The sequence below is a fragment of the Heliconius melpomene genome, chromosome 16 (genome assembly GCF_056956725.1).
Source record: "Heliconius melpomene rosina isolate 202511_hmr_F chromosome 16, ASM5695672v1, whole genome shotgun sequence".
Taxonomy (NCBI): Eukaryota; Metazoa; Arthropoda; class Insecta; order Lepidoptera; family Nymphalidae; genus Heliconius; species Heliconius melpomene.
In genome coordinates this window covers 922,701-949,288 of record NC_140404.1, presented here as the reverse complement: position 1 = coordinate 949,288, position 26,588 = coordinate 922,701, and the positions used below count along the sequence as shown (strand labels likewise).

At 35.6% G+C, this 26,588-nt stretch overlaps 1 protein-coding gene and 1 pseudogene across 1 annotated transcript; one reads left to right on the top strand and one right to left on the bottom strand.

The window, feature by feature from the left end:
* Window positions 1-8,122: 8,122 nt before the first annotated feature.
* LOC146530641 (NADH-ubiquinone oxidoreductase 75 kDa subunit, mitochondrial pseudogene) lies at window positions 8,123-10,267 on the top strand (annotated as a pseudogene).
* A 3,131-nt stretch (window positions 10,268-13,398) lies between these two features.
* On the bottom strand, window positions 13,399-21,827 carry LOC146530640 (neuroglobin-like). Its single transcript, XM_085199137.1, has 3 exons — window positions 21,368-21,827; window positions 15,282-15,513; window positions 13,399-14,393 (listed from the first exon to the last, which is right to left on the bottom strand). Exons 1-3 carry the CDS (start codon window positions 21,544-21,546, stop codon window positions 14,232-14,234), a joined length of 573 nt encoding a protein of 190 aa, XP_085055263.1. The 5' UTR covers window positions 21,547-21,827; the 3' UTR covers window positions 13,399-14,231.
* Window positions 21,828-26,588: the final 4,761 nt, after the last annotated feature.

The following is a 26,588-nucleotide window of genomic DNA, read 5'->3' as shown; positions in this document are numbered from 1 at the left end:
CTTGTATCAGAGGTCACTTGCCAAGGTCGTCAAAATGGCCTCTTGCCGTTTTAAATCTTCTTGCCAGCAGTAAACGTAGGTATTTATTGTAGTGCTCACCAATTTAGGGGTCACCAATATAGCGGTTGAGATGTGATACCACTATTTAATATGATCTTATTTATTTTACACTAAATGAGTAAAATTAAAAATCGAAATTTTGTGGAGAAATTGTCCAAATTTATTTAACTCACAGATACGTGAAGAGAAAATAATCACAGAAGGAAATAAAGAAATTTAAATAAATACCAAGAGAAAATACAAGCTAAACTAGCACGTAATAGAAAGAAGCTAAGGTTGAGAATTGAATGCAAGCTAAGAGAGCAATGGATACACAAGTGATTGTCGCAAGCGATTCTAGCCGACTCTTTAAACGTGGCGATGCTGGCTAGCAGCCTACGGCACGCATAACAAAAAACTCGGAACAGGTTTGAGTTGTTCCAATGCGCTGCGTGCGGATGATTCTAGTAAATGTAATAATATTAATTTAGAATAAGTAATGTTCCCTACAGACTCACCAAATATTTACCTCACCATTCAAATACTCTATGAATCGTTGAGGACTCATCGTAATTTTTCCTGTTTCTCTTATATTTGGTTTATAAATTCAATCTATCTAGAGGGTCGCGATCGCTGTGGGAAGTCAATTTGAAGAATCGATAGTCTTAGCGTCCTGATTAATATTTTTTGTTATAAAATTCTCTTAGGAATATTTTTTTATGAAATATTCAAATATTTTTGGGTCTAAAGGGTATCTAAGTATAAATATTTGTAAATATCTTTTTTATCTTTTTTGAGGAAATAATGAATAAGTATCTACTTTTATAATTTTAATATTTAGGGGAAAAAATAATCAAAGAATAAATTTTCTTATCTTCTGTACCTATTTAGAGTTTGAATGATGTTAAGGAAACCATCGCTATTGTTAATAGGTACCTACTGTATTATTATTAAATTTACAAATTCATAAATTTGTGAATTTAAAGCAAATACTAATATTTATTTACATTTCTGAACTCTGGGCAATGGCCGGGACTTGTGATTGTAACTTTAACGGTTTTTTATTTTTGAAACTATTAAATACAAGAGATGTTTAACATTTTCAAATATATTCATGTTATATTATAATGTAAATTAAGATGGTTGTGGCACGGTGTCTGTAAAAATGGATGTGAATTCGACTCCCACTAAGGGTAATCAAATATTTAATATTTTCATTTCTTCGGCCTCGTTATCGTGGAAAAAACGTAGAGTTCCAACACTCAATGCGCAATGGCATTGCGTGTTGAAATGAATGGCAAAGTTAAAAATTTTAACCTTGACTTGAACTCTTGAAAACCAATCGCTCTGACCCCTAAGTCATACGTTCTCATCAAAGCTACGTCGAAATTATTCTACTCTTGTTACAACTTATTTATCTTGTTAGCATGTCGTACGTCTCTCTTATTATCTCTTCTGTAACAAAATTCATAAATCGCATTCTCTCTTGCCAAACGATAATTCTAAGCAATCAATTTTGAGCAGCGGAAGTTTGTAAAAATGCCTATACAGACATGCTAAACTTTCTTTTATTATTTTGTCGATCTAAACCACTTTTATAACAAATGAAAGAATTTTATTATAATAAATTGTAATATTCGCTAAATATGTATAACGGAAGGGTTGAAGACGGTCGTAGATTTGATGACATGTTGATGACAGGGGTATTACGTGGTCTGGCAACGTACAATCTGACCAAATAGGATGAAGGCTAAGGTAGCAATTCAAAATTGTTATTAAAATAAAATTCAAATATGTTTTATAAGCGTCATTTGTACCAATTATTATTATTGAGGCCGTTATATTAGGTATTTGACGGTTGTGAGTTCGATTCCCACTACAGGGAATCTTTTCTTCATTTTCACAATTCACACATCACAATGGACAGAAAGTGGGGAATTGAGTGTCTTAACACTAGATTACCTCTGCTTACACGCAGGGCCGGTTTTAGCACTACCGGCGCCCTGGGCGAAATTTTTTCGGCGCCCCCTAACTACATTTCAATAATATACAAAACAGAGAATGAGTACAACGAAATAACCATGTATTAAAAAAAAATATGACAAAAACTAATAAAATTTCACTTCTTCTAGCCTTTCTATCTGCGAACTCTTTTATTAGGCATTCAAAGTCTATGTTTTCTGTAATTTTATTTTCAAAGTTTTCGACGATGACTTTGTTTTTTTTTTTTTTTAGATATCAAAGACGACGGTGACTTTGTTTTTTTTTTAGATCTTAGACCATTTTAAGACATCTTTGCGCAAAGCGCCCTGAACGGGCGTCTACGGCGCCCTTTTTATCCGGCGCCCCTGGGCGGTCGCCCAGGCTCGCCCTACCCTAACGCCGCTAGTGCTTACACGAGATACTCTATGACTTAACTCTCTTTATCCTAATAGAGTAGATAGAGAAAACTCTTGACATTGAGTTTTACAAGACATTTGTAATGTGTCCAAATTCGAGATAGCGCGAGTTGATAGCGCGATAGAAAAGTCATGTTAAACTTATACTTGAGTGGTAATCGAACCTACAACTATCGCATTTACATATATTTAACAACTACGTCACGATGGAGGTTATCTTAGGTTTTTTTATTATAAAATATTATTACAGAGGAAAATTAAAAGTATTCTTGTATTAAAGCACTGAATGAAACGAATTATACGGTTGTAAACCACAATGTTTGGGTTGATTAAACATAAAAGATTGCTTTTTTATATTTACGAGTCGTCACTTTTTTCTACGTTTGTTTAAAATAAGAGATTAGTAGGGATTTTTAGGTGGTTCAGCGTGTGATGCAAACACAACGGTTGTGGGTTCGATTCCCACTACGGTGTATGAATTACTTTCACTTCCTCCCGTATCTAAAAAAGCTCGACGTTTATTTCCGTTGATTGATGTCTCAAAACTGAACGGAGTACCTATCTTAGCAGTAGGTTCCCTCTACCTTCCCTACTATAAGTGAAATACTAGTCATTACTACACAATTACGTCTTAATAATAGACGTGACGTATGAGAGCTAAATATCTTCTATTTATTATTTTACAAATTTCAAAGACTATAATAATAATGTATTCAAGTTAAATTGATATTTTACTTTGACTTATATTTTTAACCCAAACGATAAGCGCCGACACCTGCTCAGTAACTTATGTAATAAATTTTATAAATGATTTTGGTACCGCCATAATAGCCCTAATGCAGATAAACGACCCCGTTCTAATAAATATCTATGAAAATATAAAATGAAATGAAAATTTTATTGACGGCATTATAGAGGCCGTTATGACTTACTCGAGGAATGTCTTAGTACTACGTTTATACTACGGCTTCGACCGCGCGGTCAAATTGGGGTTTAATTCAGGGTTCTGTAGGACACCTAAAAGATTCTAATTTTATGAGGTAATAAAAAGTATAATACAAAGAAGAAATTTATAGAAAATTACAATTTTTTCGATAAATTAACAATTACTTTCACTCGTTAATTCACGAAGCAAAGAGTTGAAAATATTTCACTTCCTCGAGTGGGAATCGTACCCACCAACCTCGCGCACATAAAGCCACACGCTTGTGCCCCTGCGCGACAAACGGTTTTTATAACTTATAGCACGTTATTATAATTAAAATTTTGGTATTGGCAAAAAAATTAACCTCAATAGATTCAAGAACAGTTTCTATTAGCATTAAAATGAAATATACTTTATTTTCTTCTAATACAAAACGTGTACAGACTAAGTTATATATAAAAAGGTTGACCTGCGGTTTTCGCCCGCACCTTTGTCGGTGTTTCCAGGAATATTATTGATTGACGTTTCTATTTCTAGTTACGAACCGTAAGTAACGATTATTTTTTATCGTCTCTAATTATTTATTTTTCTTTTTTATGTTTGTTGACATAACACAGGTGAAGGCGTTTTGGAGATATTATCATGTATGCTGCAGTGTTTATTCGTTTATTGTGTATTGTGTCTTTTTATAGCTTCTCTTTCTTCGAACACTTTTCCCTTATAGTATAGTATAGCACAAGGAACATAAGCTTTAGAGTACTAAAATATTCCGATTCTCACTTAATTTCTTCCCCATCGGAATATTCAGGACGCCACTCAACACGATATTTCGGGCTTCGTCTACCAGAGCAAGCAAATAAACTAAAACATCATTCCCCCGAGCGGGCATCAAATCCACAACCCTCGAGCTTACAATCAGCAGACATATCTTTGACGAAGATCTACAGTACCTTGAATGTATGTATTTCTCAAATTCTAACCTACATACTATAACACTACCAAAACGACCCCCTCTTAGCCAGCCTTAGTGGCATGTGACGTGCTGATTGATGAAGGGCTTGATTATTCTGTCCACAACTTGAATATGAATTATGAATGACCTCACGTCGATATATTATTACCTAGTTTCCTTATGTGAGGTCGTTAAGGCCCCATGTCTTAAAACAAATATATATTTTTTTGATTTATTTCTTATAGATTCACTCTATATCCCGCACACAGCAGGGTAGGCAAAGGGAACCTATTTTTAAGACACATCGTTCCCCACTTTCCGAAGAATTCAGAAAGTATTGCGAGTTGTTTTATTTAACTCCAACCGCGCTTTTCTTATGTTACTAGAGAAAGAAAAAGGGAATCGAACCCAAAACCGTCACGTGATAGTCAGATGCTGTACCATTACACCACGACGACCTCAATCCTCATATTATATTTTATATATTTTTCAGCTTTTTCATGAAAAATAACGATAACAAATTACTTTTTCAAATTTTAACCAGTTTGTGCGATCTAGATTGATATAAAATTGAATATTGCATTGAAGTAAAATTTAAATTAAATAAATTTTATACCCCGACTGCAAAAATAAACTGATTTATTCTATAGGTCAGTCGTGGCACGGAGGCACAAGCTTGTGATTGTAAACGCGACAAGGTGGGGGTTCAATTTCTATTCGAGGGAATAAAATAATGAATATTTTCCTTTCCTCGCTCTGGTGACAAGAGATAGCGCGCCGTTTAGTTCCGCCACTTAACACGCCATATCTCCAAGATTTGACAGAAAGTATTGAATGGAAGTGTCTTAATTTAAACAAAGTGTCGTAGCACTAGGTTCTCAGGTTCCCTCTGCCTACTCTCCTTTTCTGGGATACAATGCGAAGCTAAATAATTGTATCTAATAACACTCGCATCATCAAGACAAATCCATCGACATTTCATTCAACTCCTGCAATATTTTAAAAAGAAGAGATAAAAGTCTAAAATAATTAAATATTCTAGTCTCACATTTTTTAGGAAAAGAAAATTTTTAAGAATCTATTGCGACCTTTTTAGGGATCAACAGTTACCATATAATATGGTTAACCTTTTGCGCGTCATTAAACTGTTTGCTATTAAACCCTTTAACTTATGATTTAAAAAAAGTATTATTTATACTATCCTATACTTTTATACTATCCTTACCACTAAATGAACTTAAATTAAGGCGGAAAAAGAGGAATGTCGAAGTGTTTTAATGGAAACAAAGTGTATTAACACTAGGTTCCCTCTGCCTATCATATAAGCGAAGCGAAGCTAAAAAAACTTGATGCCGAACTAACTTCTATAAGTTACAGTCAGATGCTGTCTCGCGTCGAATGAACGAAACCTTGGAAACTTTACGATGGTTTAATACTGTATATAATCAGTTGCTATATATAATATGTATGTAAGAGACACTGCCAAGAGTTAAGCAAGCTATTTGGCTATCTTGAGTTTTCTTATGTAATAGAACATTGTAAATAAGTATTATACTGTTTTAAGTAAGCTTAGCTCTAATTTAGGGATGTCATTTATTACAGTTATTATAATATGGTAAAATATTCATAAAGTACAGCCAAATTACTTGTATTTTGTATACGAAATAATAAAAAGGCCATCGTGGCGCAGTGGTGTGTGACTGGAAGTGGATGATGGATGTGGAGGTTGTTGAGTGGCGTAACTCAACGCCTCCTCAGACCTTCGCCAGACTTTGTTACCAGAGCAAGCCTATTAAAAATATTAAAATTTAAACGTAGCGAGATTTGAACCCGCGACTTAACCTCTCAACCGTCGAAGACAGGCGCTTTCCAAGAGACGCGGGTTCAAATCCCGCTACGGTAATATTTTTATACGTTTTCTAAAAAAGTATTTAACAAAAATAATTTTATTTAATCTGTTCAATTTTCATTACCTATATATTTTTAAACCCTCTAATTCAATAGCGAGGTCCAATGTGTATTTAAAGTCCGCGGTGGATATCGTTTAAGGCAATATTTTGTTAAGTGTTAAATCGCTCCCTTGTACCTGTAAAGGGAACATGTACTGAATATTAAATTATTCTCAGTTGAGACGGGCTTCTACTAAGGGTAGCCAGATATTTTACTGATATTTTTAAAAAAGTGATAAGGCTAGTTCTCTGGTAGAATTTTACAAACCAACAAATCTCAAAAAAAATCTAAAATGTAGAGTTTCTAAAGGTGTCTGGCAGGGGGTTAAATCTAAAGTATCTGGCAAAGAATAACATCATTTTTAATATTATTCCTAAGAAAATATAAAAAAAAATAACTTTATAATTTAATAAAAGAAACAGACAAACTTCAAATTGCCTAATAGTATTTACCAGGGTTGAGGGTATAGTACAGAGCACACTGCACAGGGATTTTCAGGTATCATAACATAAATCGAAGGTGTGGCCGCTTTTCACTCCCTCTCCATATCCTGAGTGTAACGTCGAGTTCCCTTCGAGTAAAGCATTAATAGTAATACATACATACATACGAGAATTCCGTTATAAAATTGATATACGTTGCCGAAAATTTAATAAAAATACCCGTTGAAACTTTTTCACGTCGACACGAATTTATTAAGTCATTTATGTTATATGTAGCGGTCGGTGTTTCAGGTTATTGCTTATTTAAATATATCTTTGGAATAACTTACTCTAGAGCAGATCTTATGTTGTTCTCGTTTTTATCGACGTTAAGTTTCTCGAACACCTATGTAAGTAGTAGAACTCACGCGCCTTGCCTCGCTACCGGGGCGAAAAGTTAAAACACTAAGTAATTCATTACCCTGAGTGGGTAGCCAACTCGCAACTGTCTGGCTGTGCCAGTACGTTGCGATAGCCTAAAAATATATTATATCGAATTTGACATTCATTTAGATTTCTCTAAAGCTTTTTAGCATCTTACAAATTTTAAAGAGTAAAAATAGATAAATAATTAAAACGTAATTCTGCATTTTCCGCTCAAATAGACCAATAAGCTAGTACCGAGTCCAACATTGCACTCAGTACAAACAGACGGCTATAATGTCTAAATTCCCTGGAGCGACTCCCGCAACATATCGCATGCAGTTAGACACGGTTCAACTCCGTCAAAATGGTGTCAAATAGGAATGTGTTTTAGAACTAATTTTATTAAATTTTTAGTTCAAAAATTTATTAAATATATTATATTTTAAACTGGGCTACGTGGTAAATAGGCCTATGTTCTTACGTTATCTTTTTAATGTAGTAAATAAATAATTAAAATCTATGGCCATCAGGAATCATCACGGGGGATATAAATATAATTGATTACAGGAAGGAGAAGGAGCAGGAGACCCAACATTTAGTTTTAATAAGATATTGGGTTGAATTCTGCCACTTATATCTTCTTTTTCTCTCATATCTTTATTTCTGAAGGAAAATAAAGAACATAGTCACTGGACACAAGGTTCTCACTGCCATAATATATGCGCGATAAAGAGTGAAGGGAAACAAAATATATTAATATTTAGTTAACATTAAACTTGCAGATCCGAACTGCAGGTATAATAATAAATAAATAATATTATTTATTCCTTTTATAATGTTTGAAGATAAAATAACTAATAGATTCGCAAAAAAGGTTGCATTATTTTACCAAATTCTACAATGACGTTTAGTACGTTGCCTATTTTGAAATAATTTGTCAATTTACATAAAGTAAACATTTATTTAAAAGTATTATAATCATTATTTAATGTAAAAAATAAATAGAAAAATGTTGCGAATTTTAAATAAAACCACCGGATATAGCATTGTTTACAATATTGTACGTAATATATGTAACCGGAATGAAACGAACATGTTTATTAACGGTAAACCTGTATCAGTACCGAGTTACTTCACTGTTCTCCAAGCGTTACGAAGAGAGGGTATCGCTGTACCTACATTCTGTTACCACGACAGACTTTCAATAGCTGGCAACTGTAGAATGTGCTTAGTTGAAATACAAGGCATGTGGAAGCCACAGGTCGCTTGCGCCTTACCTGTTACCAAAAATATGAAAGTTAATACCAATTCTTTGATGACACAAAAAGCACGGGAAGGTGTTTTAGAGTTTCTATTGATAAACCATCCGTTAGACTGCCCAATATGTGACCAAGGAGGCGAATGTGATTTACAAGATCTCTCGATGAAGTTTGGTAACGATCGTACACGATTTACAGACATACACTTTCAGGGTAAAAGAGCTTCAGAGAGTAAAAATTTAGGTCCACTTATAGGAACAGAAATGACAAGATGTATCCACTGTACTCGATGCATCAGATTTGCATCACAGGTATGTGGATTAGATGTCTTAGGGTCTACTGGTCGTGGTGCAGAAATGCTTGTAGGGACATACGTAGAAAAAATGTTTCTTTCCGAACTGTCTGGTAATATTATTGATTTGTGCCCAGTTGGAGCGTTAACTTCTAAGCCGTATATGTTTAAAGCTAGACCCTGGGAATTAAAGAAAACTGAATCTATAGACGTAACTGACGCAACAGGAACAAATATCGTTGTGAATCATAGATTTGATCGCGTATTGCGAATGTTGCCGCGAGAAAACGAGGAAGTTAATCAAGAGTGGCTTTCAGATAAAGGTCGTTGGGCTATTGATTCTTTGGAAATCCAAAGACTGGTGACACCAATGCACAGGAGCTCAGATGGTTTATGTCCAATAGATTGGCATTGCGCTTTGAAAATGGCCGCGAATTTAATAAAATGCTCACCCGCATCGAAATTAATGGCCATAGTGGGTCCTCATTGTAATGCAGAGACTTTGGTAGCTGCAAAAGATTTACTAAATATTATTGGATCAGAAAATACTTACATAGAACGTGATCTCTCTTACTCACAATCAAGTTTAGATATCAGAGCTGGATATTCATTGAACGTAAGTATGAAAGATGTTGCTATAGCAGATAAAATTCTCTTAGTAGGAACAAATCCCCGTTTCGAAGCTCCGATACTAAATGCTCGAATAAGACAAGCATACGTATTTAACGAATGTGATATTTACGCGATTGGTCCCCGATGTGATTACAATTATTATGTTACTTATATTGGAGATACCATCAATACCATTATATGTGCTAAGAACTGTTTGAAAAATGCAAAGAGACCTTTAATATTGGTAAGTATCGACCAATTGCAAGGTCCTTCTGCTGTTCGAATTATGAGTGAGTTAATTAAGCTTGTACATCAATTAAAATATCCTAGAGATTGGAATCCACTAAGTATTGTTACAAAGGAAGCTAGTTTCGCAGCAGCATTAGAAACAGGATGGAAGCCTGGTGGTTTGTCTGCATTAAAATGCTCCAGTCCAAGAGTCTTAATATCATTAGGGGCAGATGATATCTTTTGTAATTGGGAACCACCGACTGATTGTTCTATTATTTACATTGGTTTCCAAGGAGACCGAGGAGCTGAATGCTCGTCTATAATTCTTCCCGGTAGCGCCTATACGGAAGCTGGCGGTACGTTCATGAATATGGAATGTAGGACCCAGTTTGCGCTTCCAGCTGTAACTCCCCCTGGACGAGCTCGTTATGATTGGAAAATTATAAGAGCTTTAGCAGAATATTGTAAAATATGCTTATTTTATAGTGACAAAGATTCTTTGTGTTATCGGATGGCCCAAATTAGTCCGAATTTAGTTTATTTTGATACATATCAAGATAAATTATTTAGTAATTTGATTCCTGAGTTAATGAATAAAGACACGCTCGGAGATAAATGTGGTTCGCAAAACATAGATGTTAGTATGAAAACTTTGAAGGACTATTACTGTTCTGATATATTTACGTATAACTCACCAACAATGGTGAGAGCAACGAAAGCAGCAGAGAAAATGGAAAATTCTACTTATTTTGCTATCTAAGTCGAGTAATTTTGAAATATCATTTTAATTTCAAAATATAATTTATATTTAGTAATTTTCTGAATTGTTCCTTGTTTGTGTTTTTCCCTACTTACGCGATGGAGGTTACTGATAACACTTTCTATAAATATTATATTGTCCCTATGACGAGTCGATGACCACAGACAGTATAGACTTAAAATAATTAATCAATAAATCAGTCATATGCCTGTTATGATACTCTGTTCCCATTAAGACACTTCCGTTCCTCTCATTTCGCCGAATCCTGGAGGCATTGAGTATTGAGTAGTGGAGCTCAAAGTCTCACTTTTCCTCAAAGTATAAACTCATATTTAAACAAAAACCCCGAGTAAATATTGCTACGCCTCAGAATCGATCAGTCTTCCTAGCAAATATTTTCTTATGAAATAACATTTTATATGCACTCTTTTCATTTGTTGTAATAATAGCTATGTGATAGCGTCATGGTGCACTTGAGAAATTCCTTAAGGCAACCTACGTTGGTTGTTGGTTTGAATTCTATTCGAAAATAATGATTTAGAAGAGAGAGATTTAGAATTTGAAAATGTTTTTAAGTTTAGAAATAGCTCTTATGATCTTCAAATATCTTTTTTTGTTTTTAAATTCGTCATTATTGAGCAGTGGCTGTGAACGCCGCGGTTGTGAGTTTGATTTCAACTTTTACATAATAATTACCTAATTATTTTTATAAGCTAATTAAAAGACAAATAGTGACGTTTAGTTCCGCAAATCAACACACAATGCCTCAAAAATTTGATGCTGCGTGGCAAACAGATTTCTTTTATCACTAGGTTACCATGACCTAAAAAACTAGGTTCCTTTAGTCTTTTCAAAGGAACGTATTCGAACTCCCAATCATCCTGTACTTTCAGGCATTCCTCGGAGCTATATCGAAGTTATATACAAACGTACATACATACAAATAGCATCGTGTTCTATTCAATATGAGCTCAATAATGCAGCCTGCGGCGATACTGTTCCATTCTGATTGTGCCTCACATGCCAGCGCCGGTACTGCTCTCTGTAGTATATAGTATTGCAAGGGATTCATGTCGACTGAGTTAATTAATTAAAAATGTCTCTTTGTATATTATTATGTATGTATGTATAGTTTTTAGGTATAGGGAACCTGGGAACCCAGTGTTACATAACATTTATATTAAAACACTTCCGTTCTCAACTTTTCGCCCAATTCTGGCGGTATTACCTACGTGTAGATTAGCGGAATACCTAGCTGCATTGTTTGAATTGTTTCCAGAGCAAGGAAATGTGAATATTAAATAGTTTATTTCTTCGAATGGGAATATAACTCTCAACCTGTCGTTTTCACAGTCCCACGATGTGGCCCAGCATCACGACTGCTCTCACTTTTCAAGAAAATTTAATAATAAAATGTTGGTGTTGCTTGTGGGGGTGGTCCCTAATAACTACGAATTTTGTATGACACATGAAACATTGTAAGTGCTCCAGTTAACTCTGACCGTAGCTATATAGCCTACACCGTCCTCGATAAACGAACTATCCAATATAAAAACATTTTTTTGATTCGCACTAGTAAGTCTTGAATAATCTCAGGAACTTCTATTTGTCTGAATCTATGCAAATTCAACCAGAAACCTCTTCAGTTCTATGATATGATTACAGAAAAAATCTTCAAACAGGATTAGAACCTACAAATATCAACAGTCTACAGCCCAATTTGCGCTACGAGGACTCTTCGTATTTACCTGATAACAAAAATTAGGCCAGTCAGGCTACAATTAATGTAAAGTACATAAATTATAGCCTAAATGGGCCTTGATACGTTTATTTTTATCAATTTTTTAATGAATAAATAAAAGAATATTACTCAACCCTGACAGATATTTTAATTACAATAAATTTCCTTTGTAGCTTTTTATTAAAGGGTTTTTACTTTTTGTTTTCGAAATATATTTTAATCTAATTATGAAATGTGTAGGTATGATATAATAGATATTATTCTTTATTAAAATTATTGTTATCATAACACATATATTCCTACTGGAAGAAGTTAAATATTTATAATAATAATTTTATTTTGATTATTAATTAAAAAAAATACAAAACTATATAGATTTAGAATGTAAAAAGAGGCATAGATATTGCCACGATAAAATATTATAGAAAAAATCCAAAACTGCAGACAAATCCGCAAGAAGAACTCTAGTGCTTTCTAAGAAAATGGACTTACATTTTTTATAAATAATGTTATACATTCGTACAATTTATTTCTTTTTGAAGTACTTCCATAATGAATAGGACAGACTACACTAAGGCGCGATTAATGGCGTCCATATTTCAATTTCCTTCCGGTCTCGCTTGGAAACAGAAAAGATTGAAGTAAACATTTTTACGTGAGTTGAAACGCTGATGGCTCTTAGTGGAGTTCATTTATATTTATTCATTATTAATTACGATAATTGTGAGTTTGATTTTTTTGTGAGGAAATAGTCATATAATCAGATTAAGGCTTCCGGAATTCGGCGGAAAGTGGAGAACGAGGTGTACTTAACGCTAGGTTCCAAGGTTCCTCTGCCTACGTTCGTATCCGTATTTTGTGCGCGGAGTTGTGTCTTAAAAGTTGGGAAATGCGTATCGTGTAAAATGTTTTTTTCACAATTTAATTGGTATCTGTGACCCCCTATCCAAGTAAGTCCATTACGTTCCACAGACCGCCGCAGTCGCCACTGCGTACGCATTATTAGCATGTCAGTAAGCATTCGTTTTACTGTTCAATGATGCATTAGGTTTCAACAGTTTACTACGACTATAAATAGCTTACCTACATACCGCCAGCTATAGCTATGGTTATATCTGTACTAATATTATAAAGCTGAAGGGTTTGTTTGACGGAGACAATTAATCTCAGGAACTGTTAGCTTAATATTTTTCTGTATAGCAGGAGAGGAAGAGGGAACTTAGTTGTGTTGATATTAAAGTTTGTATACAAAAGTACGAAACCGAGTTCCATCACTTAAAAAGTGATATCACAATGACGATGAAATCAACACAATGAAAAAAGCATATAATTAAAACAATATTAATGACATTAATATATTATGTATTACATATAATACTTATATAGAAAATAAATATACAACGAAAAATTCAAGAGCTATTTAGAGCAAAAACAATACAACTAACATTCTAGAAAACTTCTACAAAATCCATTCAGAGTTAAAAAACATACTGAAATAAAAACGGTTTTTTCCACAAACCCCTAGAGTTAGTGTTCCGAGCTTTAAATTATATGTGACAAGTTTGAGTGGTTTACTAATATCCTATTAAGAAGACTTCTATTCAGGGCCTGCCTCCATCATCAGGCCATCTGAGCTACATATGCCGTGCAGTAGGTGTCGTGCCAGCCCCCGTTACCAGATCGAACCCACAACCTTTGCGTTTACAGTCGTACACTAGCTGCTCCTCGATGGCCTCAATGGCCTTAAATACACATTAGAAATCAATAATATAATAATAAAATATACGTAACACACTAACAAGAAGAATGAAACTTAAAACTAAAGGAAAACCTTCTAAGGATCTCAAACAATACTACACAATACACAATGGATCAAATTGCGTTACAATCATTCTTATAATACGAGTAGGTTCTATATATTGGGATGGTATTTCCGGTTTTATCAGCTACTGACAGCCCGCTTTATTATAAATTATACAAAATCCTCTATTCTAATATAAAAGCAATATTACTCCAAATTTTTATCTGAATTCGTACACAATACTGAATAGGCAACAAAAATTTTACAATAAGTTTTATAATACTTATATTTCAATACACATAGATTATATTATATTCATTCAAAAATCAAAAATTACTAATAAATTATGTAATACAACAGGTATTTTTAAAAAAACCATATTATATCAATATTAAAATCATATTTCAAAATCTCTTTGTATCTCAAGTTGCCGTCGTTCCGTTTTCCTGGCCAGCATCCTCGTAGCCCTTCACAAGGTTCTCTAATATGAATCGTATTGTAAGTTTATATATGTTTTCAATGTTGGGTGTGTATCTGTCACCGAGGGTGGTTTTCGCCGCTTCTAGAAATGGCTGCTCGATTTTCTGAGAAAAAAAATGATAGAATTTAAATAAAAGATTGTGAAGTGGTCGGAAGGTTGCAAATTCCCACTCGAGGGAAGGAATTATAGTTCATTTCCCGTTGGAGTAGTAGTGAGATGTTGAGGTCTGCCACTTAACTCGCAATATTTAGAAACTTCAGAGAGTGTTAAACACTAGTTTCTCACTGCTTATGTACTACATGGAGGATACGCGTGAAACAAACAGAAGTTAAGAATCTTCTTCAGCATGAAATAGATCATTTGCTACAATTAAAAGAAAGTAAAAGAAAACATCTTAAAACACAGATTTAGTCATACATATTTTATGTATATGTATGTATGTAGGGTAAAATAACAATAGAATTGAAATATCTCATCTATTTGTTACGTGAGAAAGCCATAATCCGGGTCGGGCTATCATTTAATTACACACAAACGTACTAAGACGAAGGTATCGATGTTCCTTAAGCCTTCTGTATAATGAAAATGGCTTCGCTGTCTGAAATGTTGGCCAAAAACCATTTCTCAATGTTTTACCGTTTATGGCTTTAATAAATAATGGAGCATTGGGTAATGAATGAGTGGTCGTGAGTTCAATTTTATTTTAGCAAAAGTCTAATTCGTATAATGTTATACTAGGTAGGTAATTTTTTCGGTCTGATAACAAGACAAAACATATACCAGAGATTGGACAGAGGGTACCTAGGGTTCCGCCTCCACCTCCGCACCATTAAATTTTTGAACATTGCGAGTTGAGTAGTAGAACTGAACGCCGCGGTTTGTCTGATAATATTACGTACACTCTGTCTTCTTTTTGTTTGTCTTTCCATGCGGGACTGAGCGCTTAGCTGACTATGTGTAGCTCGTAAAACTATAACAAAACCAATCTTACCAAGAAATTCTCAGCTTTGAACCCAGGTACTTGTCGATGAGTACCTCCAACGTGTCTAACGTAAGCGAAGAACGAATCCATATCGGCTAAGCCCTTGATGCCCTCGTCCAATGTATGCATCACCTTAGTGGCGTGTTCCACTAGTTCTGCTGAACTGACTATGGCTTCTTTTGTTTTGAGTTCTCGAAACTTCTCGAAGAGGTGCATCAGTTCTTCGTTTTCCTCGAACAATCTAGAACAAGCGAGGTGCTTTAGCTTAACAAGACAAGAATAGAATTAAATAGAGAATAATGAAAACAGAAAATTTATGATTAACTAATTGTAGTAAATAATTTAATTTAACACGCGCTACATTTCAGTCACAAAAAGTTCCAGATTTGTATAGAGTACCTATAGTACAGTATGGATTTTATGACCTATTTTATATACGAAGTATACTGGTCCCAAACTCCACTTGGTAGTACAATTAAATTGAAGTGCGCTCGTCAAATAAAACACAGCTGTTTAAGGACGTAGATAGTTTGCTTTGCCCGAACAAACGATGTGGACCTTAGGGTCTGCGCCTAGCTGATGTATAGCGCAGCTAAATAATCCTATATCTTAGCTATTATGATGTAATTATGTTATTGTAGGACTTAGTCATTTTGATGTGTTATTTGCTTTTCACTCGGAATAAATTAATAATTTTCATTTTCTCACGGCCGTAACAAGATTTATCTTGTTGAGTAGGTACTCATCGTAGAGTAGGTAGGAACAGAGTTTTAACACAAAGTTCCCGTAGTTCACCCTGTTACATGCGGGATACAGCGTGAAAGTACATACATAGTAAAAAAATAGAACAAAAGACAGTGGATAGTTAGATTAATAATGTGTGTTCGCAAAGTTGGAATTGATTTTCAACTTGTAACAAGTTTCTTCAAGTGAGCTCGTGACCGGCGGCGGCGGGACTCATGCAGATGGACTGTATGGTAGATGTTCCAACTACTTTGTCTTTGGAGAGGTAGTATTAAACCACCGTGGTTCAATTGAAGAGTTTCTTAGACAATGTGCCCTCTTATTTGTTCCGTTGAAAGTTATTGGAATAAAGATTTTTAATTCTCATAATATGCTAACGCTATTTTGAAGAGTTTTTGAATTATTATTTAGTGTTTGTAGCTGGACACTTTTTCAGCTCTCCTTACATTTGAGATGACTCTCCTTACTTCTACCCTCTATAGATTTACCCTAAGGAGCATATGAACAAAACATTTTGCAGAGATAATATTCGATTTTAAAGCCACAGTCTTTCCTTCTACTGAGAATCAAACCTACATCTAAACTTTAAGAGCCATATTACGACTTAACATTCGATCCTTAATTGACGACAAACCAAGTGAATAAATATTAAGTATCCATTTAATAAAATAAATTAAATTAAAAGTGACCGTCCAGGAAATCAAACACTAAACTAATATTTAAACGGGAACTATTAATTAGTTGGACATTATAAAATGTAAATCTCCAGTAAAACTAAAAGCCGCGGCAGTTTTGAAGTTAATTCCACCTCCGTCCACCCTCCATCCTTTGATCCGAGGTTTAATCTCGGTATAGAAACGTTAGTATTGTGATTGTTTCTGATGGGCTTTGTTATTACATTTTTATGTTTATTTTATGAGTTACCTTTTGGAGTTTACCTTTTTGAGTTTTTATTGTTTTTTTATTTAGAATAATATACAATTGGTCAACTCTCACAGTGAGATATTTTTTTGTATGTTATTTTTTTTAGTTTCACCTCAGCTTCACCTGAAAAAGCAACACCTCGGTTTGCCTCTTTATCAGGAGATGTTCCGAGTGGGACTCGGACCCACAACCATCACGATTACAGACATAATCTATCTCACTGCGCAACGACTGCCTCAAATTTAATACATACTATAGATAAATTAGATATTAAATAAATGTAAGGTATAGAGAACCCGAAAGTTAAATTTAATTTACTTAGTTAGGCAGCAATTAAAAGCAATAAATTCTGCCAGTTTGTATATTTTAACATTAATTACTAAGTTAACTGAAACTGCACTGAAGTTAGTTCACATTAGATGACCGCGTGTTATGTGTATTATGGAAATGGGAAAATGTTTTAGTGCAACGATCTGTTTAAAATTTACGTATATTAAGCATTTTGTAGTAGAAACCATCGAGATAGTGGGTTCGATTCCCACACATAGGCAGAGGGAATCCGAGGTTCTGGATATTTGTGGGATGTAGCGTGAAGCTAAAAACTCTACACATTTGAAGCAAGCCAAGGTTCTCACAAGGAGTGTATGGACACTAAGAGGAAAATTTCGAGAAATCCTCTCTGAGTACAGGATGAGTACATAGCAGAGTAGGCAAAGGGAACCAGAAAACCTTTAATTATATTTTGAAAGCAACTTCGCCAAACTTTTATAGGAAAGTAGCAAATAGCAACAGCAAACGTTTCTTACTCTCATGGTAAAGTGATGTTCACCCTAATAAAATACGTGATGTCCCACACTAGGGTCTGATCGACCCGCGGGACTGTATCCGCAGAAGAGGCTACGGTTTATACGTGAATAAAGTTGTTTGATTTGTATGTACTCTTACCCTATTTAGACGATGTCCTTTTAAAGATTTCAGTGAATGACTATGAAATGATAGGAGATGGCTAGGTTATTATTACCTTATATTTTTTTATGGTAGTACAGTGTATATTTTCGATTGAATCTCCGTTTGGGGAAGTAATCTTTTTAGTAGTATGCTACGTTTTATTTTGTTACCAGTGTCCCTTACATAGCATGGTAGGGAAAAGGAACATGGCAATAAATCACTCCATTTCCATTAAATTAATGCACTTCTGATCCTCACTTTCAGTGGCGAGACCGAACGTTTTTTTCTTTATGATATTATATATTACACATGTACAGAAACACGTGTTTTATAATATACTGTATGTACAGTGTACACACACAAAGGATTAAAAATATATTGAAATTCTGCGTAATATTCCAAATAATCCACCAGGATTACGTTTCGCTTGGGGTGTGTAATCCGAGAGATATAGGTTCATATCCTGCTGGAAAATGAATGAATTTATTGAAATTATACATATGCATATATGAAAAGGACAACATATATGTATAATATCAATTTAGTAGGATTTGTTTCTGCTGTGAGTATGGCAAAATTGTCATGAGGTAAAAGCGAGTCTCCAGAATTCGGCGGAAAAGAAAGGGAACCGAATTCTGTTAATAGGAACGAATTGTCTTAACTAGGTTTTCAGCTTCCGTATGCCGTGAAACTATAAAAATTATGTACTGGTGGCAATAGGTTTAAAAGTCGTAGTGTTACATAATTGCCGCCTTATCCCAGTGACACAGCGTTTTACTGCACCCGCGATAATTGCGAGTTCGATTTCCAATATTGGAAACGAATCATTTTCATTTCTTCTTTTAGCTTATAGGACAAAGGGTGGCGATATGTTCCACAATTGGACCTTGATCTCAAAAAATAGTAAATAAGTGGAGAAATGAGTGCCTTAACATTAGCACAACGGAGTGTTTTTGGAAAGGTTCCACCTACCTACCCATCTATCAAAAAAAGAATCAGAAAATGTGGAACGTGTCTTAATGGGAACGGAGTGTACTAACACGAGGTCCCCAGGTTCCCTTAGTCTACCATCCTATGTGCAGGTATATAGCATAAAACTCTACAAAAAAATACTACAAAGTTCACTTTCAACTCTAAATGATCCCAGGGGCGCTTAACATTTATACGACATAAATGTTTTGTTGCTGTAATTAATTCTGAACATGTCCAGTAAAGGTTATATGGGGAAGAGCAAATTGTTTAGTGAAATTTTACTAAATACTGCTTACTAACTTTTACTAGCGGCCTCGTCCGTTTGTTTTAATATGTGTAAGTGACTGACAGTACAGGCCAGTCGTGGCGTAGGGGCACAAAGATGCGACTGTAAACGCAACCGGTTGTGAGTTCGATTTCCACTTAAAGAAATGAAATTTTTAATATTTTCATTTCTTCGCTTTGGTTACGTGGTAAAGCGCGGCGTTAAGTTCCGCCACTTAAAACTCAATGCCTCCAGATTACGTCAGACAGTGGAGAATGGAAGTGTTCTCTCCTACCATATGCGGGATATTAAACAGTTACAGTTGTATAATACTATATTATTTTATGATATTTTACATCGTGATGTGAATATTAAGTGAGTCCTCAGATCGTCTAGTCTTCTCCTAGTTAAGTGCTCATTTGTATTCAAAGTTGACTTGCAACTTTGAATTTTTTGTTGAAAAATAACAAAAGCTGTTGTAACATGTATTTAGACAATGGAATATTTTAATAAATCTATGTATATCCACGTACTGTGCTAATTGCATGCTATATAATATACGTTAAATGAAGACAGAACGTTTAAAAAATTGAGCGGGATTTGAACCCGCGTTTCATTGGAATTGGAAACCTTCCAAGTTACGTTTCTAAATAGTATATTTCTTTCTTTAGTGTTTCCTTTTCAAATATTTTAAAAATAGTGATCGCGATAGTTGTGAGTTCGATACCCACACGGGGGAACTTTTCAAAACAAATGTTATAACGAAAACATAAGAAATAGCGAGCGACAACTAGTTCACAATATACAAATTCAGCACAAGAGAATAGATAATTAAAATTATTGTAAAATGAAAAGCGGACTGACTGATAAAAAGCGACTTATCACTAGATTTTTTTACGCAAAAAAGAGTAGAAAAAACCTGTCTAATAATCTTCGTATTAACATACTGTTCGTGTGTAAATGTAATGAGGCTTAGAGTTACTAAGCTTCTATCAAAGAAGCGATGTCAAAGAAAAAGGCGCATGAGTTCCTACATATGTATGTATGTCCTAGACGTCGCTCTAATCAAGTCTTTTGCCTTTGTGATTCCTTACAATGACTATTGTTCCTTTAGTACTGAAATAGAGGGTATTTTGTAATTTGTATTAATAATATAATTTATTGTGGATGTCGAGTCTATAATAGGTATTTGATCGGGATGCTAAAGAGGGGATGAAATTAAACGTTTTCATTTTCTCACTCTAGCAATGAGTATCTTCACACTATATTCTCTCTGCAAAAAAAACTTCCTAGACACTTCCTACAAAAAGCGTCAATCAACTGCTGCTGATCAGTTTTTTCAAGTAATCCCACCATAAATGATAATGTCAACGAAATTACCAATTTCTTGTCAATACAGCCTTACGCATATCGCTTCCTACTTTATCTTCAGACATTTCGTTTTTCAATTTCAATGTTACAGTTTAATACCTCTAGTTTTCCTGCATGAAATTCTATTGATATTAATTCCATGAGTATAGTACGGTCAACAAGTCGTGGTTAGCCTGAAGTTAAGTTTTACGAACTCATGTCCATTGTTCACTTGGGAAGAAAATCAAAAGTAAAAAAAAACGTAAAATTAAAATCCTCAGCTATCTTCAGCTAACTTTAGGCCACGACTCGTTGACCGCACTGTTTTTACCCGTTACATATTCAGACCTATAAAATATTTATTAAATATAGGTCACTAAGTACAAAATTAATTAATATAGTATTGGAGTGTACTTCTGCAAACATGGGTGACCCCAATGCTCATTCTGCCTCACTTGACGAGACTTTGCCATGCCATGAATAAACTTCTGGTAGCCGATACTGTTATGATTATGGAGAAATAATGAAAGATTGTAGGTTATTCACAGATGAAGACATTGTGTGTTGAATAACGGAGTGTCTTAACACTAGGTTCCCTCCGTCTACGCTATAATGAGGAAAAAAGCGTTTTTTTGGCTTCACGCTGTATCTTTAGCAGAGTAGCTTGAGAGGACGGAGAGAAAATAATTTATTTTGTTATATATAAGTAATTGTTAAAGATGAATGTACTGAAAGCGAAAATGAAAAAAATAATTAATCGCTACAAAAGGAATTAATTTTCGTAGGACTATTAGCCACAGCTCCTTTTATATACTTTTAGAAATGACTTTTTTTTCCGGCTGACAAATTTCAGTGCGCTACTATAACAATCACATTTATAGTAATTACTAACTTGATAAACAAGATAATGCCAGTCTTCTCAATTTGCCGAAATATCCCTTTCCATGACGCCATTATACAGTACTGCTGTTTGGCTGTGAGAGGTGATCTCGGATCGGATGCTGGGGGCGGTCGGTCGAAGGGGTCGTGGCTGAACTCTGAAGCCGCTAGTTGAGATAGTTTACAGCCCATTTTGTATATTTAATGATTAACTACCTTAAACCTCAAAGTCCAAGTTTTTAATTTTTTTTTTAATAATGTAATTGTATTAAATGATTTTTTTTAATTAATGCCAAAATTAACACTTTTTCACTTTAATTATAGAAATACTTTGCACTTTCACGTTATCCCGTTATTTACACTTTATTCCGTTTAATCTTAACACTTATTGTTCTTTTTAATTTTTTCTTTGTACTATTGAAGCGGCAACAGTTTGGTTACTGTCCGCTCGCGAATGCGCTCGAGTGATGTGAAAGTTGCTAACAAGCAAAAACTATCGATAATAATTATAATAAATATTAAATCAATTACCGTGTCAATGTTTTTTTGTTAGACTATGTTTTTTTTTCTAATAACTGCTGTAGTGTGAATTATATTATTTTAACATAAGAGTTATTATCTCGTGTAACGTAATTTTATCGAATAAAACACTTATGTTCTAAAAACAGATATAACTATCATGTTTAAGAGAAAATAAAGTAAAAATCATTAAGATCGTCGTAGATCGATCGTGTAGTGGCATAGTGTCTGACTGTAAGTGACACGATAATGGGTTCGATTCCTACTCGGGGAAATGGATTGTTTTATTTGCTGGCTTTGGTAACAAGACAAAGAGCAACATTCAGTGCTTCGAAAATTGTTCGTAAAGGGGTATTTTTACTATTAGGCGTAATTTAAGGCCGCGGTCTTAATTAGTTTTTAGAAGTATTTGTATTACAAAAGTAAGCCTGCCATAACCAGGATTTGAATTCACAGTCCTGACATTCAGTCAACAAAATACAGGCCACCCAACACTAAGGATACTAAAATGTTTGATTTTCTCCTCTCCCTGTAATCTTAGTAAAGAACCGGCAGCTTTGTTAATTACAATCGTTTGTTTTAACGTTTATCATAAAATTTTCTCATTTCGTTCGTTAAACATTACAAGTATAAATATTCCATAATATGATGCAAATTAATTTTTGAATTTAATTCAGATTGTAAATCTTGTTCTTAATGAAATTCTTGCTAATAATAGCAAGGAAGTTTTTGTGGTTATGTATTTATTATAAAGAAATTTAATATCATTTCGGTATTATTTAATTTTATTTTCAAATTTCACTCAATTCATTGAAAAAGAACTTAAGTATGTCATATACAAAACTTTGATTTCAAAAAGTACAAATTACTTAATTATTAAGTTCACTAAACGCGAAGAAAGATAAAAATATCGACATTTAAAACAAATTATTAATAACTAACACACAACTATTCACCCAAGTTTAGCGTCAAACAATTTTTATGACGCGCGACAATTGTATGGTAATAGTGATGTCCTTTTGTGGTGCTGTGAAATAAGGACGTACACACGTCATGTTGTTAATGAATTAGACTTGCTTAATTTTCGACCTTACTCTATAGAGAAATAGAAGTTAAAAGTTCTCTATAAGTAAGCCGCTGATTCTTATCTATAATGTGGTCTGGAAGCTAATTTTGTAAAAAAAGTTTCTTTAAAAAAGCTGAGAAAATTTAAAGTTGTAATATTTTTTTAATTTTACGCCCTATTCCTAATGGGGTAGCTGAAGGGAATGGAGTCCCAAGTGCAACGGTCTCTGATTACCTCTTTCACTTCACACATCATCTTTAAATGCTCTACGGGGGTCCTCATACTTTTACGTGATGTTCCTTCAGTATCATTGATATTATATTCTTAAAAGTCTACTCTTGTTTCTATTACTATTAAGTCTTAATTCATTATTGTAAGAAATATTCGTCGATACGCTATTTTAAGTATTTGTTAGCGATAGTTATAGGTTTTTCTAGTCAGTGTAGGAAGAGAAAGACCACTTCCCCTTTAATTGGAAATTTTGTACGTTGAGGGGCTAAAAGGCCAAAAAACTACTTTGTCGTATTATTTAAAGTAACTGCTAAAAATTGCATTATGGAATAAATTGAACATTAAGCTTTAAACAGTTATAATAATTGACAAAATCCTTTTATCATTTTAAATGTGCGTGGTCGTATGTCCGTTGTGTATTTTTTATATTACATTGAGTTGAGGTTCTTCATCTTAATACATGATGACGCCTTGATTTTGGACATCAAGCGGAGATCAGAGTATATCGACACTAGGTTCTCGATAAAACATACTTTTCCTGGCAGAGGTGAAAAGTCATAATCTTTCGACTAACACCGAGACTGCTCAGGATGCTTGGGATCGGGCTCAGTCGGCAATCATTGCGGCAGGCAGGCGAGTTCTTGGGGTTTCTAGGGGAGGACGTGTCATCGACAAGGAGACATGGTGGTGGAATGACGAGGTCCAGGAGGTGACTCGTGAAAAGAAGGCTGCCTTTAAGAAGTGGCAGGAATCCAACTCTCTTGAAGACAGACTGGAGTACACAGTAACTAAACGTGCCAGTAAAAGAGCTGTAGCCAGAGCCCGCAGTGAGAGTTTGTCACCATTGTATGATAAACTTGAAACTGTGGAGGGGCAGAAGCTCATTTACAAACTGGCACGTTCCCGGGATAAAGTGACGCAAGATATCGCAAAATGTCTTTGCGTCAGAGATTCCCAGGGCAAGCTGCTCTGTAATCATGACTCTGTGAAGGAGAGGTGGAGAAGCTACTTCCAGGAGTTGCTGAATACTCAGCACCCATGCAGTCTTCATCACGACCCACCGCCTAACCTCGGACTTATTGCCCCGATAACCCTTGACGAAACACGTAATTGCCTTCGACGCATGAAGAACGGAAAAGCGGTGGGACCTGACGACATTCCGATCGAAGCGTGGAAATCGTTGGGCTCTCTTGGTGTGCTCATGCTTACTGACCTTTTTAACCATATCTTGAACATTGGTAAGATGCCGCATCAGTGGCGGCTTAGCTTTATTACCCCTATTTACAAGGGAAGGGGCAGTGTTCAAGATTGTGGTAGTTATAGGGGCATTAAGCTTATGAGTCATACCATGAAGCTCTTCGAGCGCATGATCGACCTCAGGCTCCGCCGAGAGTGTACTGTCTCTGAGTCTCAATATGGATTTCAGCCGGGATCGGGCACCATGGACGCCATTTTCGCCCTCAGAACTTTGATGGAGGCATACAGGGAAAAAAGGAGAGCTCTGCACGTGGCCTTTTTAGATCTGCAGAAGGCCTTTGACTGTGTGCCTCGTCAGTGTATCTGGTGGGCATTGCGATCCAAAGGGATCCCTGAGGCCTATATTGAGATTATCAGAGGCATGTACCACGATTCCGCTTCTATGGTTAGGACTGCTGTTGGCGACACTAGACCCTTCCCGATTACAGTGGGGGTTCACCAGGGCTCGGCTCTTAGTCCGTTCTTATTCAATGTAGTGCTCGATACTGTCTCGGCTCACATCCAGGACCAGCCTCCATGGCTGATGATGTATGCCGACGACATAGCACTCATTGCCGAGAACCGACTGACGCTGGAGCGTAAAGTGAACCTCTGGAAGGGTACGCTTGAGAACGGCGGTCTTAAACTAAATGTGTCGAAGACAGAGTACATGGCCTGCGGGAGCCGGGACTCGAGCACCATCCTTATAGGTCCTGAGCCAGCCGTTAAGTCGGAGAAGTTCAGGTACCTTGGATCCGTTATGCACGAGTCTGGAGGCATCGACCACGATGTCCATGGCCGGATAAGCGCTGCCTGGACCAAATGGCGGGAGGTCACTGGTGTGGTCTGCGACCGCAGAATACCGCCCAAGCTCAAGGGGCTGATATACAAGAGCATCGTCTGACCGGTTCTTTTATACGGCAGCGAATGTTGGCCAGCACTATCTCGGCACACTCAGTAGCTTCACGTCACGGAAATGAAGATGCTGAGGTGGATGTGCGGCGTAACGCGGTCTGACCGCATACGCAACACATTCATTCGAGGTAGTCTTGGGGTCCGTGACGTAGCGGATAAGCTCCAAGAGCTTCGCTTGAGATGGTATGGCCACGTTACGCGCCGGTCTAAGAACTATGTCGGACGCAAGTGCCTTGCTATACCAGTTCCTGGGGCGCGACCTCCCGGACGCCCAAGGAAGCGCTGGTTGGATGTCGTGATGCAGGACATGAGAGCCAATGGTCTAACCACCGAGGACGCAAAAGATCGTGCAAAGTGGAGTAGGTTAAGTAGGAAGGCAGACCCTGGTAATAGCCGGGATTAATGCCAGGAAGAAGAAGAAGAAGAGTTCTCGATAAAACATAAAATATTTACAGTTTTATCCAAATTGGCCGTTGTATGAGGAAAGAAGTGTCTTAACTCTTAGTATATACTATTACTGCTATATTTATGATACAGTATGCTATGCGGATGGATGCGAGAAGCCCAAGACCGGGTTGGTTGGCGCTGGATGAGGGAGGTCTACGTTCAGCAGTGGACGGCGATAGGCTGATAAAAATGTGATCAAAAATATTTTTATTATATGACGTAAAGACTTCTTTAATACAAAAATCCCCGCATGCGAAGTCACGGTGATGTGTTAGTATAAATATAAATTCAACATAATAACAGTTTATTAGTTTTTGTTCCGGTTATTCTCTTCGATATCACTTTTGTACTACTTCTGCATACTAAGTTCTTTTGGATATTCTTTATACTATTTTTTTTGTTTTCTTTATAAGTATAGCTATATGAGGCTAAATGTTCATTCATGTATATTATATTATTCATGTGGCAGTCGTGACGTCGTGGCAGGAGTGCGATGGTTGTGGGTTCGATTTCCGCTCTGGGGAATGCAATATTGAATATTTTCTTTTCTTTGTCCTGATGAGATAAGAGATGCGCGGCGTTGACTTCAGCCACTCAATACGCAATGTCCCGTTAACAATACGTTGGAAAGTGAGTACTGAAGAATTGTAACAGGTTTCCTCTGTTTACCATTATATGTGGGCAAAAACGTTAAAGCAATCTTTACTTGACGGTATCTTGACACTTGATGAATTAAGTGTCAAAATTCCGTTCTGTTGGAGAGATTCTTAGGGCTTATAATAAAAAAAATACAATGAAAAGAAAAATGCTAACAATCAAA